The sequence below is a fragment of the Crinia signifera genome, chromosome 4, assembly GCF_055691185.1.
Source record: "Crinia signifera chromosome 4, ASM5569118v1, whole genome shotgun sequence".
NCBI lineage: Eukaryota > Metazoa > Chordata > Amphibia > Anura > Myobatrachidae > Crinia > Crinia signifera.
Window position 1 is genome coordinate 22,094,288 of NC_139220.1, and position 19,129 is coordinate 22,113,416.

A 19,129-nucleotide genomic window follows, 5' to 3' on the forward strand; every position below is an offset into this window, starting at 1 on the left:
AAGGTGGCTACACACCTGAGCGATATGCCGCCTGTCCAAGCAGATCAGACCGACAAATTGTGTGCATCGCTCAACGTGTACGCTCAATATGAATGATCCCGCGGTGACTTGCAGGGCTGCCATTAGGAATTTTGGGGCCCAGGACTGATTTCCACTCTGCCCACCCCCCTTCTCCCTTCACTTACCGCCCCCGGCTCCTGCTTCCCATACCCTCTTTCGCTGTGCTGCCTGCGCTGTGCTCAGTGCGCAGAACAAAGCAGGTCCCGCAGCGCACGCTTCTTCAACTCAGGACTCTGGTGGCCAATAAAAATGCTGCAACGGCTGGTGAGCCAATCAGAGCTCGCGTACTGGCAGCTGCTCTGATTGGCTAATGGTATGCGAGCTCTTATTGGCTCAAAAGCCGGTGCAGCATTTTAATTGGCTGTCGGTGTCCTGAGATATAGAAGCCTGCGCTCTGGGACCTGCTTCATTCAGCACACTGAGTGCAGTGTAAGCAGCACAGCAGAGGCAGTCAGGGTAGTGCGGTGAGCAAAATGAGCTGCCCGGGCCGTTCCATCTCTCTCAGAGAGGCTGGGCCTGGTACAGCTGTACCGACAGCACCCCCTAATGGTGGCCTTGGTGACTTGCGATGATGCTAGGTTTGAAGTTCATCCAAACGACTTCAAATATTGCAGATTGTAGTGTGCGTACACCCATTTAGGTTAGTTCAGAGCTAAAGGGAAATCGCCAGTGAGTTTGGCAGTCGCTCCAGTGAGCAACCAGCTTAACTGCCAAATTTTCCAGAGCACAATGGTGATGCATCGCGAATGGCGGACGTTTTGCCACATAACTCCAAAATGGTTCATGATGCACCCTGCTCAGCATTACAGAAATAGGTCACTCCTAAAAGTCACCCTTCTGCTATTAATGTATAGATGTGATTCTCACTGATTATTTAGGTTAATACTTTTTGTTTGTTCTTGTTGAACGTTCTGTTATCCAGAGTTATTTTTATTTTTTGCTACAGAGCTGCAGCGGAATTTCATGTAATCTAGGAACATTCAAATTTTACGCTCATTTATGTAAAAAAAAAAAAATATGGAATTTAGCGGTCATTAAATGTTTAAAAATTAACTGAACGAATACACGGCTCGGCGGATGAGAATGCAACCAGGCGCTATTTATAGCTTTTGAAAAAGTTTCCTGGGGCACTTTGCTCTGCGGGAACTTGTCAACAACATATGTGCGATTCGGTCGTTGCCAAGCCCCAGGAGCACTACTCCTCTTCCTCAATAAATAACAATGCATGAAATGAAGAAACAAGAACTGATGAAGACAATTGCAGAAAAATTACATTTGTTTATGTAGTCATGGATATCGAAAGGACAAATCACTATTATCAACTACTATTATTTCCAAAGACTTGAAGTACTGCAGAATGCACGCATACTACTATTAATCGATCTCTGGATGGCAATTGCTACATCCAAGTTGGAGAAAGGACCTTTCACGTCCAGAAGGGAGGAGCAAGGCCTGGTGGTCCCACACTGTCACTAGGCGTGCCCCCATATTGCCTTTAGTAACCAGGTGGCAAGCAAAGAGGTGCAACAAACCACCATGCCTGAAGCATGGCAAGCATCCAATGGGTTCCCATGTTCGGACCTTGCCTTGCTCGCTCTCTCTCTCTCCACCACCCCCCCTTGACATCAAAGGTCCTTTCTCCAACTAGACCTAACCATGTCTGGACAGTGTAACGGAGTATAGTCAAGTAATTCTAAGATATTGTGTATGAACAATATAGTCGATGCATACCTCCCAACTGTCCCGGTTAAAGCGGGACAGACCCGTTATCGGTCTGTCTGCGACTGGCAATGTCTTGCGGGGGGGGGGGGTTGAGGGGAAGCCGGAGATCACCACTGCTTGATCACTGAAGAGATGCCATCTCTTCAGTGCAGGGAGGGAGGGAAGGAGAGCAGGGTGCCGGCGACTGCTCAGTCGCTAAGGGAGCGCTGGGCACACCACCAAAAATGATAAAAACAGGGGTTGATATGCTAGGCTACGCCCCTCTACACAAAGCCCCGCCCATCCCTTAGTCTCACCCCCCTTTTTGGGTCGGCCGAGCCTTTGGCAAGACCGGTCCCAATTTGGAATTTGAAAAAGTTGGGAGGTATGGTCAACGATTCCCTTGATCTCTCGGGCCAACGAAATAGTGCAGCATACCCACTGAATGTCATCATTAACTATATTGTTCAGTGACATCACTAGGTTTCTGTTTCATACAGGATATAGTCCGAATTGAGCTTGTGTCGACTTTTTTGTCAATGTTGATGTTGTGCATTTTTAACCTATTGACCTTTGGCATAGCCTTTGTCGATCTATCATCCGGATACCGTTATAATAATGTACTCGGAGAAAACAGTTGCAAGATATGATGCTACAGACACCTGAAAAATTCATCATGCTAAACCGCCTTCATATGCCAAACACCGCTGTACGGAAATCACATAGACCGAAGGGCAGAACACGCGAGATCCCATTCCGCAATACTGCTATTAGAGGATAAACCTTCTGCGACACAAATCAATATGTTATTAGAGTTGAATAAACATCTAAATGAACTATCACACAGACAATTACACCTTTGGCCACAATTCCTTGTGTACCAAAGTGTGTGAAGGTTGAAGTCTAAATCATCTTCAGGTTATTAAAGTGATTTACAAAATCTAAACGCAGCTGAACTATCTGTCTTCGCCACGTGTGCAGAGATGTTTTACAAAGCTAAAGTTTTACTACCCAAGCTCTGTATTCGGGGCCGCGGCCCGTGCACAAGTAGGCTGCGATTACGCTCACTGATTCAGCTGTGGTTGGAGGTGCCGTCGCCACTGGTTGCATGGGAGCAACAGCGATGCACTAATATGGTGATGCAGCAGGGGGCGCCTGATATATGTAGATGCTTGCTGCACGCATTAGTGATCCGTGCTATGTCCTAGGGATGCAACTTCAGATGACCGGCGACACCACAGTGGCGGTCACATGTAGACGGCATCATTGCATCACATATGCTCGGCTGTAATATGGCTGCGTCTTCCCATTAAGAACTACAGAGAGAATGACTATTAGTTCCCGTAGCCCCAAAAACATTCTCCTTTTTTAAAGTGCTTATAGAGCACCGGTCTCCACACACTGAGCAAGAAAGGTTTATTTACTTGTTATATATCGGGATGCAGTCAATTTACCAGCATTCAAAAGACTGGGTGGGGTGGGGGTGGGGTGTGTGTGTGTGTGTGTGTGTGTGTGTGTGTGTGTGTGTGTGTGTGTGTGTGTGTGTGTGTGTGTGTGTGTGGTGGTGGTGGTGGTGGTGGTGGTTGGTTTGCGCTCTCACGTGCAAAAACCCAGGATTTTTAGGTCGGTGGAAAAGGGGTATTACAGAGGTATATTGCCAAAAACGGTCTAATGTTAGGGGACACCACTCACTCACATATACTGGAACGGTTTGGCGTGGTTTGCAGGGTGTGGGTTATTAGGTCTACACCAACTAGGTCGACAAGCATTGCGTCGATACCACTAGGTCAACAGGCAGCAAGGTTGACATGGGTCAAGGTCGACATGTGTCTAGGTCGACATGGCATTAGGTCGACACAAGCATTAGGTCTACATGGGCAAGATCGACAGTCAAAAGGTCGACATGTGGTTTTTCACTGTTTTTTTTTACCCGAATGTCAACACAGTCGACATGGACACAGTTTGCATCGCTCGCCATGCTTCAAGCACAGTGCCTCGCTATGCTTGGCACACTATTTTATTCTCCCACCACGCCCTAGTGGATGGTAGGGCATGAAATACCGCCTGTCGGCACATGTCGGCTCAAAAAACAGTGAAAAACCCCATGTCGACCTTTTGACTGTCGATCTTGCCCATGTCGACCTAACGCTTGTGTCGACCTAGACCCATGTCGACCCAATGCTTGTCGACCTAGTTGGTGTAGACCTAATGCACCCCATGACATACTCTGCCCCATTTATCTAAAATAAATTTGCTCTGCCTGCCAAAAATAAAATACGTTTTTATGATAATGCAACAATTCTGATAGGATTATTTGCCCATCCCAAGCCAGCGACTCTAATGACGAAGCAGTCTGGACAGACGATACAGCGCCCTCTCAAACCCTGTGCTGGTAACAATTCACAAAAACCACACAAAACCACAGAAGGTCGACACAAGCATTAGGTTGACAATGGCTAGGTCAAGAGTAAAAGGTCGACATGAGTTTTTCATGTTTTTATGTCCCGGGCGTCGACATAGTCATAGGCATGAAATACCGCCTGTCGGCACATGTCGGCTTAAAAAAAATAAAACGTGAAAAGCTCACTATGACCTATTGACTATCGACCTAGCCATTGTCGACCTGATGCTCGTGTCAACCTTCCAACCCTGTCGATCTTAGCCATGTCGACTTTTTTCATGTGTTGACCTTCAGTGGTTGAACCAATGACCGTATACCTGCAGTATATAGGATAAATACACCTACAGTATTATAGTGTTCATTCTAGCACCCGCTATCTTTAAAAAAAATCATGTAGTTCCTCTTCTCTGCCTGGGGTGTCGCTGTCTGCTGTATTGCTTCTAGCACAGTGTGGTCTGTATATCAGCACTGATATGCAAACGAGGCCTGTGCTAGAAACACCACAGCAGACAGCGACACCCCAGGCAGGGAAGAGGAACTGCATGGGTTTTCAAAGATAGCGGGTGCTAGAATGAACACTAGTATTATGCATCTAGAAAGATCTGAGAACAATCCCCAGAGCTCGTCCACCTTTCACACTAGCTAATTGGATCATAATGCTAATGATAGCTGAAAGGCCCTAATAGCATAAATTAGCAAAGCACAACATTGATCAGGGTGTATGATATGATTAATAGACAAAAAGCAGAAATAAGTAAGTGGGGGGTCAAAAGGTTGTAATGGAATGAATAAGTTATTCTCCTATGTAATTGCAGATTTAGATGTTCGACAATGCCAAATATAAATTATTGATAGACAATACCAAATAAATATAATTATTAGGCAATGCCCAAAAAAAAAAATAGACCGTACATAAATAATACACAATGCCAAATAAACATGCAAGTAATAATTTTATATTGCTCAAAAAAATGAATTGCCATAATGTAGACATCGGGGTATATTAAATGGATGCCGGATCCATTCCGAAATTCTTTTGACGGAATTGATCCGGCATCCATTATTCAATGCTGTGGCCAAATCTGGATGTCTGATTTGGCTGCTGATTGATGCTCACTCGGCCGGCGCGGAGAACGTGTGAGTGTGGCGGCGGGAGGCAGTGGGAGTCGCGACGGGGCCTGGTGAGCTGCTCTCAGGTTAGTGCGTGGGTGGGTACGAGAGACAGCGGGTAGGTGGACGGTGCGGTGTAAGCTGCTGTTGCTGCTAACCCGGAGTGGTCCTCCCTGCCTTAATTTGGCATCTTTCAATGTCGGATTGAGATTTTGCTGGAAACATGGACAAAACCTTTTGGTTTTTGGCTGTGTTTCCGTCAAGAGCAGGTGGATTTGCGGCTATTCTGTCAATCCACCTGGTTTTAGGCAGGTCGGAACATTCCGACATCCCGAAAAAAAACAGCTAACATTGAATAGGTCGGAAACCCATTCTGGACTTTTCATGTCGAAAACTGCCATCTTTTTTGCAAGATGGCAGTTTTGGCGTCAATTGACTATAAATAATGCACACTCTGAGCAGCATTAATTCTTAGGGGCAGATGTACTGGGCCTTGGAGAGTAATAAAGTGGAGAGACAAAGTACCAATCTGCTCCTAACTGTAGTTTTTAAAACATAGCCTGTAACATGACAGAAGCGGATTGGCTGGTACTTTATCCCTCTCTCAGGCTTGGTAAATAGACCTCTAAATGACATTCTACAAATCCACAGGCGGCCTAGAAAACATGAACGGTTATCGCTATCGATTATAAGCTTGCGAGCAGGGCCCTCCTACCTCTATGTCGGTTTGTTACTACCTAGTTTGTTTCATCACTGTTGTTTCCAATTGTAAAGCGCAACAGAATATGCTGCCGCTATATAAGAAACTGTAAATAAATAAATAAGTCCCAGCCAATCAGCTCCTAAACTGTTACAAGCTGTGTTTGAAAAGTGACAGTTAAGCTGGGTACACACTACACGATGTGTGTATCCAACAATAATGGCGTTGGTAGTAACCAAGTGTCGGCATTGGCAATTGCATACACATTCGCTGATGCTAGCGGGAGTGACAGAGGGGGGAGCAGCGGGCGGGATGGCCCTCTTTAACAACGTACAAAAATGATGATGGCGAGCATCGTTAACAACTCACGGGAGTGTAAATGTATGCAGATATTCAGCATACACACTAAGCGATATTTTATAGAAGATCAGCTGGAATGGGGGCTTAGTACATCAGAGTGATGTGTCCCTGGCCAATATAATGGCTGACATAATGTATCAGCAGGACACACACCAATAATGTTCAATCTATCACCTTGCAACTTTCAATACCCGTGCCGTTCCCCTATCCTGCCTGGGGTGTCACTCTTTAAAGTGGTGCTTTCTAGCACAGGCTGGTGTATATTTCAGCAAAGAGAACAATCCTTCATTTCATCATTTATTACACTGCACCAGTTTACATACGATATCGTTCGATGGGCCACGCAGCACAGCCAACCAGTATATACCACAGATGATTTAACCCATGGGAACGTGCAATGGCGCATACACACTTCCCGGTACGCAAGTCCTATTCAGCCGGAAACTACAGGTGGTCAGGTGCATACCCACCCTTACAGGTCATGTTTTCCAGGTCACCTGTAGATTTTTAAAACGTGACAGTTTGTGATACACAGCACATCTGCCAGTTAACCTGGAAAACATGACCTGTTAGTGTTCCTTGAGAACAGGAGTTTAAGAACCGCTGTGTAATGGTCTATTTAGGACCTGTTTTTAGCCACCCCTGTTATTTATCTCTATGGGGCACTTGCGAGGAAAATTTAAGAGAGGAGGCGCTCAGTGTCCCCGTTCCCTTCTCTTTGCCGTAGCAGCATGCCGCTGCCCAGTGCAATAGAGTCTGGGCACTAGAGTCGGAAAAATGGTGCGGCGGTCATTTTTCCGACGATTCCGCTGCTGCCTTCATAGTAGGCAGGGGCGGATTTAGGGAGGAGGGCGCCCCTAGGCACAACAATAATGTTTACTAAGTAGGACAGTTTATAGGGGCAGTATCTGCATGTCCTATCCATTTACACTCTATTTAAGATGGAATATAGTACAGTACAGTGGATATTTTGCAGTTATTGGTACATTTTGGGCTGACAGTACTATCACAGGCATCCAAGTGCCGCCCCCAAACATGTGCCGCCCCTAGGCCGGTGCCTCACGTGCCTAATGGGAAATTCGGCTCTGATAGTAGGGATGGCCAACGGTGCAGATGCCATCGATGGCGATTCTGCACTCAGCCATCAATTAGTCGTAAACTATTTGATTGATAACCATTGATAGTTTTTATTATTCCTTATATTTAACTGAATGGTCCGCGGGCCAATTAGAACTCGGGGGCGGGACTTCTGGGCGTCAGGGGGGGCGGAGCTATGCTTCGTGTCCTGGTAAATTGAAAAAAAAAAGGAGGAAACATCGGTTTTCCTTTGCCATGGAACAGAAACCATCTGGTTCTCCCAAATCGATGGCAAAAGAATTCGACATCGGCCAAAAACCATCGATGATTTCAAAATGATTGATGGTCAATGGCCATCCCTACTTCATAGCAGGACTCTGGAGGTAAGTATTAAAAAATAGGTGCATTGTGGGCCCCCGTGGGAATCAGGGGCCCGTGTGCACTGCGCATATTGCACCCATTAGAAATACGCCATTACATATTTGGTCCTGAGTGTAGGCAATATAGGGGCTTCCCTGCAGTATAAAACGGAATTCATGACGGTGGAACCACCTGCAATTTAAATCCTGAGCCGGTCAGCGCGGCTCTGCCTGGGGAAGCAGAGGGGGGGGGGGGGGTGTTTGACAGATGCTCTACACCAGGGGTGTCAAACTCAAAATCATCGGGGGCCGCATCAGCAGTTTGGTCACCCTCAAAGGGCCGGTTGTATCTGTAGGACTATGTGTCCACTCTTTATTATCATAAATTATTGTCACTGCATTAAATTATTGTATACTCAGCAGTAGCATTTCCCTCCTGCTATTGCTGTGAACTGCAGTGCATTAGGGCACACGCTGCCTGCACAGGGGGGCAGCACTCAGTCTTAGGGCATATGTCCTGCTTATTATCATGGGACACAGCAATTAATGATGGGCTGCAATGTGCCAGTGCACACACACACACATAGGCAGAGAGTTTGACACTTACCCGCTCTGATGCATCCACTCCAGTCTGAGCTGCTCCACCACCAAGGACACAGCTGTGCTCTCACACAGGCGCATTTCCCCCTCCCTCCTGTGAGTAGCGCTCCTCGTACTATCTATCCAGGAGTGGGGGGCAGCGTGCTCCCGGTCACTGTGCAGTGCACACTCAGCAGTAAGTGACCTGGAGCGCACAGCAGCAGCAGCACCATTCACCACGACAGACCTGCTCTTTCCTCTCTCTGGCTCCTATACAGCAGGTGGGAGCGGAGGAGGGGTTGACGACCGGCGGCACTGCGCTAGAGGGCAGACGTTCTCTGGCTTGTAGGCTGCCGCGCATGCGCTGAAGAGGCGGCTTTCTTGTTTAAAAAACAATTGAGAATAAAAGGTGAAGGCTGACGGCGGCGGCTACGCGGGCCACATGAAGAGGTCTGGCGGGCCGGATTTGGCCCGCGGGCCTTGTGTTTGACAGCCCTGCTCTACACAGTCTTACAATCAATATCTCAGCAGGCCGTCCATGTGTGACTTTATGCATAATGATCCGTCTTTGCAGCATTGCAACTCCATGCTATAAATAATGCATCAGAAAAAATGATTCGATGTCATATTCAGATTTCATTTGTTTTCTATAGACTTAAGGTAAGCCTATGATGGGGGGGGGGTGGGGTGGTGGGGGAATGATCTGTCTAACGCCATACACTTTGCAGTCTGCAAAACATATTTCTTACCCGTATTCCCAAGATCTGTTTCCCTGTAAAATACTCCGGATGACGGAGGAACAAGCAGCATTTTATTTGCATAACGAAAGCTGCAAATAAAAAGGTAGTAGAATTAAACGGAGAGCAGAACGTCTCCCGTATATTGCTTTGCTGACAGCGTACGGGGATGGAGCTGTCCTGCAGGCAGAGCTGAAATGAATAATTCAGATTCCGCAGGTTGCCGTTGTCAGATTCAGCCTTCAAGGCAGCCGCAGTTTTCCCAGTAGCGCTGGGGAAATCCCATCTAAAGATTATCTGCCACAAAGCAATATTTCTTGCTTCACGCTGTTCGCTTTTCTAATTTCAAATGCATTGTATTTGAAAAAGCGCAATTTATACATAAAGAGAGCAGCCTTGTTTGAAGTTCTGAGGGGTAGCGGACACGTACGGTACTAGCATTGCGTGTCAGTCCGCGCGTGGGATTAGTGCTCGTGGAATAACAGTGCACTGTAAAATCAATATATGTCAAAGACCTGTGGTTCTTCTCACTTTTACTGATAGGTGTTGAAGATATAGAGAGCCCCCCTGGGAGGCTTCATGTCTGAACCAAGATGGCCACCGAACCTGGTACTGCGATTGCATAGGTGAAATCTTGTCGTGGTATTAGAGCACTACAGTGGAAGACCGGCGTCTTCCACTTAGCTCTGTGAGAGCTGCGATATACTGCTTTGCAGACATTACGCCGCTACCTGGAAACCGCCACCAGCTGGTGATCTGTAAACCATCCACCTCTGACCCACAGACAGTGTGTATAACAGTGAGTACAGCTGTATTGCAACCACTTCAAGCCTAAGCCTGCTACTAGCCTAACCCTTACCCACCCTTGTAAGTTACTAAACTTACACCCCCCCCGCCGCCTAACCCTATTAGTGCCTAAACCTATCTTTCCCCCATTCCCCGGCCTGACCCTAACCAGCCCCTGCATACTTCTGTTTGGGATGCCGTGTCGGCATCCTGATCAATTTTCAAAGTACAGTACCTGGGCACAGGTGATCTGAGAGCGGCTGGGATTCCAGCAGCCTGCATTCCAACCACCGGGATTATAACTTCATCCCACTTTAAACACTTAAAAGCTGGACATACAGATAAAGCCGCTCTCTCCCTCCCCGCTAATGTGCCAGATTTCAGTAGCTGGCGGAGGGCAGGCCGGCAAACATGGACACACGAGCATCTCACACGCTTGCGCATCCTTAGCTAAGAATGGGGCGCGTGAGCATCTTTGACGCACGCTGCCGCTAACATGAGAGTGGTTCCATTTGTACATCAGAATCATTTCAGGCGCGAACACTCAACCGGTCCTGCGATGCACTGTGTGTTTTCAGTGCATAACATGAGATGTTTCGGTACGATGCGTGGGTCCGCGGGTCAGGAGGACGATCCTCAGATCTTGTGTGCTGCACGGAAGATCTGAAGATGCTGCGCTGCTTACAACCAGTGTGCGGGGAGTTGAAGATCTTACAATGGATCGTATGTGAAATTACACACATAAGCTCTATCGTGTGCCTGGGAAGCTGCCGGGGGAATCATTAGATGACTCGGATCCGATGCCGGTTTTCCTAATGTATGGCCAGCTTAAGGACATTGGTAATCAGAAGAATTATATAAACACTGCAATTTACCGGAGGTAAAATTGAGGTTGTTTGCATAATTTTTGGCCAGGTGACCGCATCAAGTGGGTTCCAAGCCACCCAAGCTATTGAACATTGGGGCAAATGTATTAAGCCTGATGAAGAGATAAAGTGGAGAAAAAGTAGAAGGTGATAACGTACCAGCCAATCAACACCCAACTGCCAGTTTCAAACATATCTGATTAGCTGGTGTGTTATCACCTCCTATTTATCTCTTCCCATACATCTGCCCCATTAAATCCAGCTGCTTGGATGGAGTAAGCCACAAGTTTAAACCCACCGCTGATCCCATACTTTAAGCAAATTCACTCCTAGGTCTTTAGAGTCTACTCATCGGCAATCAGTTGATTACGCTCTATAATAACTCTACAGAACTCATTGTTCTTTTAAGTGTTCCAAGCGTTAATACTAATCAAGAGTCCTTGAAACACAATTTCTTCGCACCTGACTTATTCTCGAAAAACAAAAATTCCAATTGTATGAATAAGTCTACTTATAGCGACTCCGCGGGCAGTTCAGTCTCACACTAATGAGCCATTCTAGGTGTGTGCCTGGAACCCATTATTACAGCGTGTCTAGAGAGAAGCTGGCAAGTTCCGTGTGTTGGCATAATGTAATCATAGAATACAATGACTCTTTAGAGAATAGCCGGGAACATCTTTTTTAAAGTCAACCCACGGAACAGCAGTTGGTAATTCTGTGTACGCAGGCAATTAGCAGATAGAATACATAAACAAGAGCGCATGGCCACATGATAATATCCTGACTGCATGGCCTGACCGGAGTCTGGAGATGTACGATAAAAGAAATCCACATTTTGTTATCTACAAATAAACTAGATCTAATGAGGGTACTAATGTAATTCATTGGGTCATTAGTAGTCATTTGTAGTTTTTAATTTGCATGTGATATACAATATAAATCTGATGACATCATTATCTTCTTTTATGGCCTTTTCTCTGAAGATGCAGACACCAGCACAAGAAACATTCCTTGTACATCCGCATGGATGTACAGTACTAAAGGGAAAGATCTTGTGACGGCAGTGGCATAAAGTTGCAGAGGGGCGATCGCCATTAAACACTGCAGCACCTCCTCTTAAATGGGCAGCAGTCACTTGCAAAGCATCCTAGGTGGCAATACTTAAATGTTATGTTAATTTAACCTACATTTGGTTCTTTGAGTGTCTTTTACGTGAAGAGACATGGTAAAAATAAAATATTGGCATGTGTGCCTTAAAAGGGGTGTGGCCTACATAGGCGTGGTCTTGCAGGAAAATACTTCCTTACGACGACACAAAAAAAGGGCCCCTTACTCCCTATTATGCCCCACACAGTATTTCCATGTGTACCATATTATGACCCACACAGTAATGCCCCCCAACACGGTTTTATAATGCACTGTCCACACCTTTCTTAAGTTTGCTGCCTCCTTTCTAGGCCCCTTAGCAAATGCTCTTCTCCAAAATGTACACCGCCTACTCTAGCATCCTTCAGAAGTGTATTTTCTAAAAGATAAAGTGACAATAAAGCCCCATATACACTAGGTGATATTGTTAACAATATAGCTTAGTGTGTACACTCCTTGTCGTTAACGATGCACACGCATCTTAAACCACCCTCTCCCACTTCCAGCATGTCCGTACGAGGAAGGTCCTCGTTAACGATGGTCATGCTGCAGCGGCAGCACGGCTTTCGCTCAACTCAGCAATTGTGTATGCCTGCCCTTCCCCTGGCCCCCCTAGTCGGTTCTCCGACGCTGCTTATATCGGCGTTGGGGGGCATTGACAAGTGTGTATGGAGCTATAAGGTAATGTGAAAGATATCTTTCAGTTTATCTTCTAGTGTATACCCTGAATGTTGTAAACTATGCATGCTCCCGCACATCATTAACAACAGTCATTCCTGCATGTTCAAGTGGGGGAGGACTCAATAACGACGGGCATGCTGCAGCTTGGCCGTCGCTCTCACCGCCATCGCTAGCTTCTGATCTGGCATTGGCAAGTGTGTACGCCTTTCGCCCGGCCTTAACTACAAACAGATGGAGCCGCTCTCTTCCAGCTGGGGCCTGGTGGTCGGATCGCCAACCACCAGCCCACCGGAAGGGAACTCGCACAAGGCGCTTGCGCGTCCCCTTCCAACGCAGGTCCCGCCACCTCCCCTCCGCTCCCCGCCAATCGCACCCCAACTCCCCGCACCCCTACTAACCCTGCCCATCAACCGGAAGTGGAGACGGGCAGGGTTTGTGTCCGACAGAAAATTGGACGCTCGCGTGCCCCAGTTAGATGGAGCGTCATCTCACCATCGGGGGCATTCTGGGGAGCCCCGACGCTGGCTGAGGCGCGCTACATCTGTAGGTTTCACTGTGTTGAAAAAATGCCTTCATAACGCAAGCATTGACACCTAGAACATGTTTGGCTTGCAGGCACAAGACAGACATATGTGCTGGCTGAGCTAATAGGCCAGAGATGATGAGAAATGCCAAAGGGAAGATCCGTGTCCCTTGATCAAAACTTTCAAACCCCCTACAGCGACTAGTGACAGGCGGCAGTCAGTAGATGCCAACCGCGTTCATCTGCCGAACATAAATGACTGCTGAGCATGAGAACATTGGTATTTCTTCATAATAACAGCAAACACCGGCACGTTCTCCAATACGGTTTACCATATTTATTTTGACTTCAAATATATTGGCTGATAGACAAATGCCAAATTTGTATTTAGCTCATTTGATTCATCGTATTACTAGAACAGAAAGAAAAAGAAAATCATAGGTGCAAAAAAATACTCCGATCTAAAGCCGGGTACAGACTATGCCATTTGCGGCACCGATGATATCGTCAACTATATCGTGGTTCAAATGATCTAGTGCGGATATCATTCAGTGAGGTTGCCCTGCCCCCGCCGAACATCAGCAGTCGCTGATGATATAGCCAGATTTCACTGCATGTTCAGACAACAGGGGGGATCATTAAGCACCCGTGGCAATGTTCATCTTTAACGATGTAGTGGATACACACTAAACAATATGCACCATCATAGTAACAATATCGGTATTGTGTTATACTGTATTGTGTATTGTTTAGTAAAATCTCAGTGTGTTCCCTGCTTAAGATGTTAAAAACATGCTAAAAACAGTATGCAAATGAATATAAAGAAGCCTCTATCTGGAAATCAGTTAAGTTAGGGGCGTGGCCAGCCTTCACAGGGCTTGGCTAACCATTAGTAGTAGTAGTACGTTTATTTATAAGGCGCCACAAAGTGTCCGCAGCGCCGTACATAGCAAACAAAAAAAAATATCAAGGTAACGTACAGGGCAGAGGTTCCCAATCTTTTTTGATTCACGGCACCCTAGAGAATCAGAATTTTTTTCACGGCACCCCTAGGTCCAAAAAAAAATAATTAGATTGGGTTTCTATACGATTCTTAGCAGCAGTTATGTGGTAAAGGGCAGGATTTGCTTCTGTTCGTACACATTCTATGATTGGCAGCCACCAGCACTGGTTTTGCTCCTAAATAATTAACCATTAATAATTTGAGTTGGTCCTGGACCACCAAGCCGGGGCACCCCTGCATGTGTCCCGAGGCACCCCAGGGAGCCACGGCACACAGTTTGGGAACCACTGGTACAGGGTGTGTTGATAAAATACAGTATAAATAGGGGTATAGCTGGTAGAACTAAAATCAGCATCAGTTCTGAAGTAGGTGTCGAAATTGTCGAGGAGACTGAAGATGAAGTAGAGGAAGGGAAGAACAGGACAGGAGCACAGGTGAGGTAAAGAGGAAGGGTGAGTACATGAGGAAGGAGGGCCCTACTCATAAGAGTTAACAGACTAAAAGGAAGTGGGTGGACAAACGAAAAACAATAGGATAAGTAGGAACAGATGGGAATGGAGGCAGGATAGGAGGAGCAAAAGAGGTTAGGAGGAGGGATAGGCTAGTCGAAAAAAGTGGGTTTTGAGGGAGTGCTTGAAGGAGGTAAGGGAATCAGAAAGCCTGATGGGTGGCGGGAGGTTGTTCCAGTGCAGGGGGGGCAGCGCGAGAGAAGTCTTGGACACGGGAGAGTGGGTGTGGTCTGGACCCCTTGATAGATGTAGATAGACAGACACACACGCACACACACACTGGTAAGCCCGCTCAAAGCAAAAGCATTGAAAGCTAGTCTGCTACCTTCTGGCAGATGGCAGTATCTCGATGACTCATGGACACCAGACATTTATTATATACACACACCTCCCAATTGTCCTTACATTTGTGGGACTGTCCCGTTTTGGCTTGGACAGAGCTGTGGTAAATGAATGCTGTGCACTTCTATTCCCCGACACAGAGGGGCTGTGGGCATGGCCAGCAGCTCACAGAGCCGTTGGCCATGCCCCTGCAGCGGCAAAAACAAGGGAGTGGCATTGAGGTATAGGCGTGGCCAAGTATAGGCCACGCCCTCAAATTCAGACAAGCGCCTGCGGTGTCCAATTCCCTTGGCTCACAAGTTGGGAGGTATATATATATATACATATATATATATATATATATATATATATATATATATATATACACACACACACACACACACACACACACATATACATACACACACACATACATACATATATTTATTATTATTTATTAAAAGTTTCTTATATAGCGCATACATATTCCGCAGCGCTTTACAGAGAATATTTGACCATTCACATCAGTCCCTGCCCCAGTGGAGCTTACAATCTATATTCCCTACCACATGTACACGCACACACAGACATTCTAGGGTTAAATTTTGTTGGAAGCCAATTAGCCTACCAGTATATTTTTGGATTGTGGGAGGAAAACCGGAGTACCCGGAGGAAACCCACCGCAAGCTTGAGGAGAATATAAAAACGATGCTAGTTAGGGTCATGGTGGGAATCATGTCAGGCAGTAATGCTAACCATTACACCATCCATGCTGCCCCAATATATCTATCTATCTATCTATCTATCTATCTATCTATCTATCTATCTATCTATCTATCTATCTAGTTATATAGTAAATCCTGCTAGTGCATGCATGATAAATAATGTACCAAATTATTAACAGCAATGCATACGAGTCTTGTGTAATATATGTATAATTGAAATGCACAGTCTGCTACCTGATTCCTAAAGTAGGGGGTGAGCCCCCAGGCAGTGCAGTGGGACTCACCGGGTGTGCCCCACATAGCCAGGGCCGGTGCAAGGCACCGGAGCGCCCCAGGCGAGTCGGGGTGGGGGGATGGTACCTGTGGAAAAAAACTTGCGGCCCCGGCGTCCCTGCAGTGCTGGGGCGGTCAGGGGTGTCCGTGCCGTAGGGGTACCTGCGGCGCCGTCATGTATATAAAGCTGGCTGCGGCCGGCGGGGTCCCTGTAGTGAATAGAAAATAACTAGCGCTTCTGTGCGCATAGCGCTAGTTATTTTCTATTCACTACAGGGACCCCGCCGGCCGCAGCCAGCTTTAAACACATGACGGCGCCGCAGGTACCCCTACGGCACGGACACCCCTGACCGCCCCAGCGCTGCAGGGACGCCGGGGCCGCAAGTTTTTTACACAGTTCGCTGGGGGTGAGGGGCGAACTGCCACCCTCCAGGTGTCGGCGCCCTAGGCAAATGCCTAGAGCTGCCTAGTGGTGGCGCCGGCCCTGCACATAGCCTTGTGGACCAGCCCGATCTGGAATGTTTGTTTCTGAATGTCTGATTTCCACTGGAAATATTAATAATAGAACATCAGTTTAAACATGCTGCAAACATTATATTTCACAATAGCATGGCTGGGTATCTTAGCAGTTCAGATTTAAAAAAAAAGGCATAAAATCATAAAGACGTTTCGCTCCATTAAAAGTTTTTCAGCTTGGAACAAACTCCACTTCTCCTTTAGGAAACGTTGATACTGAAACGCAGAGCTGCCTTTATGATGCGTTAATCATCAGGCTGTTAGGGAGCGGGAATCTTCTGCCAGTAACCAGCTAAAACCTCCTAATACCAGGAAATTAACTGTGGTCGCCGGTATTTGTAACGCAGTTGCTACATTTTATGTAGTCTGCACAGGGCAGCATTTGCCATATTCTGCATTCTTTACCTACAGCTAAACATACAGTGTTTGTAAAAAGGTATTGGGGGAGATTCTCTAAACTAAAAATGCAGTAAAACCCCCGTTATCTGGGTTTTTACCGCATTTTGGGATGCTCTAAGCATTCCCCTCCGGGTTATCGGCCTATGGGCTTTTAACGCGATCCCCTGCCTCCCCACACCGAACCCCCACCGCCCTGCACCGCCACCCCCCCCCCTCACCTGTGTCCGGGCAGCACAGTGCTGTGCTGCCCGGACCTGTGACCTCCTCTTCCCTGCACTATGATCCTCTTCCAGTTGCAGGGAGAAGGAGAGCCCACAGCAGCAGCAGCAGCAGTGCCAGTTAAGGGAGGGAGGGGAGAGCCGCCGGGTCCACCTTGGGACCCGCTGACTCTCACCACAAAGGACAGCTCTCAACGCAAGAGCTGTCCTTTGCCATAATTATCGCATATGCGAAGGAGGGCGGAGCTGGGGTGCAGATGTTAGAACATCCCCCCCCATTCCCTTCCCCCTTGGGCATTTTTTCACATTTCGCAGCGGCTTAACCATACCTCCCAACTTTTGCAACTGTTAAAATCAGGGCCACCGAAAAGGGGCGGAGCTAAGGGGTGAATGGACTTGGCCTCGAGTAGAGGGACACGGCCTAGCGCTGCGACACCCGTTTTTATAATTTTCGGAGTTTTACCCAGCACTAGCGACTGGGGTCCCCCCCAACTGCCCGCCCAAGAGACATTAGTTATAAATGCGTAGAAAGTCGCACAACGGAACATGGAGCCAGATGTACGAAGCTTGAAAAAGTTATAAAATGAAGAGGGATAAAGTGCCAGCTAATCAGCCAATTGTATTGGAAGATTAACAGTCAGGAGCCGATTGGTTAGTGGTTTATCACTCAGCATTTTATCACTTTTTAAGGCTTAGAACATCTGGTCCGTGGTGAGAGAAAAGGTTGCAAACACTGTGCCGTAGAGCTTTGCATACGGATTCAGACTCATGATGATCACACTTGAAATTGATCAGTGCTGTCATAAAGTTACTGCCAGTTGTGACACGAGACCTGACGCAGTGACAGGTGTGAAGGGAAAGGTCTACAGTGTCTATGCTGACAGTCAATATGTCGACATTAATGCTCGACATTGACCTTTTCAAAAGGCTGAAAAACTCACATTGACTTTTTGACGGTGGACCTTCCCATTGTCGACCTTCCGACCCCGTTGACCTATTTCAGGTGTTGACCTAAGCCCCCATTGACCTAATGTACATCGACCTTCATGCAGTCAACCCTATGACCCATACTCTATCTTCCGACATGTCAATAACCCAACGCTATAACCATACAACAAGAGTCACACCGGATTAGCTCAAATCCAAGAAAGTTCTAAAAAAAAGTCCTAAAGTGGTCTATTCCTAGCCCAGATATTCCCACAGCGGATCTGCAAATGCGAATATTCACCGATACACATCCGCAACATCGGTCCCTGGAGCCAATTTGGTAAAGACCGAGCGCTGCTGAATAAGGCCCTAACTCTACGGGACATACTTCCGTTGAGAATTCCGGAGTCAGCATTCCGACAGGTGTCTGGATTCTGACCGCCGGGATCTCGTCCACCGGTATGCCAACGCCGACACATATATAGCAGTTACAATAGCAAGCTATTATGGAAAGAATGAATAAAATAACTTCTAACTAGATCATCACCTTCTATAGATTAGTTTTTAGCGGAGCGGAATCTATTTGCTCATTACAATCCGCGTGCACATTGCAGTACCGTATCTATGTGCTGCTGGTATTGTTGACCCATTATATATCCACGTAAGTAATAAATAAAATAATTGCACAATGCAGAGACCTAATTAAGACAGTAAAACAAATTAGCAGCCAGGAGGGCGTGTGTCCTCCTCACCCTCTCTGCGGCGCATCTCCGGCTGACTCTCGCTAGAGGTCATTCCTAGTTTTGCTACGCGGCGTGAAATGCAGCAACCGTCCAACGTTTGAGGCCCCCTTCCAGGAAATCTTTAAACAAAGACTCCCAACCAATGTTCCAGTCATCTCATTAATACTACGCCACCTTTTAATAAGTCTCCGCTTTCTGTAACTAACGCGCACTCATTTTCTAATTATAATACGCTTTGAGACACACTGCGACAAATCCCTTATATAAAGTAATTATTAAAAAAAAAAAAAAAGGGGGATTTGATAACTTGACTTCGGAAATCATTTTCGCGGCAGAAAGATTGCCTTTTCCTTTTAACTGAAAGCAATCGAAACTTCTTGTTTAATTAAATTATAATTGATCCCAAGCT

General features: G+C 46.7%; 1 protein-coding gene across 2 annotated transcripts in view; it reads right to left on the reverse strand.

Annotated features, from left to right (window-relative positions):
* ATP10B (ATPase phospholipid transporting 10B (putative)) overlaps positions 1 to 19,129 on the reverse strand; it is a 319,815-nt gene that overhangs the window by 163,857 nt on the left and 136,829 nt on the right. Inside the window, exon 1 of one of the 2 annotated variants that reach the window (XM_083181402.1) lies at positions 9,097 to 9,238. The exons of the other annotated variant lie outside the window; for it this stretch is intronic. Coding sequence (XP_083037528.1) covers positions 9,097 to 9,168 — 72 coding nt within the window. The 5' untranslated portion in view covers positions 9,169 to 9,238. Of the gene's footprint in view, positions 1 to 9,096; positions 9,239 to 19,129 lie in introns of those variants that run through there. 2 annotated transcript variants of the gene reach the window in all.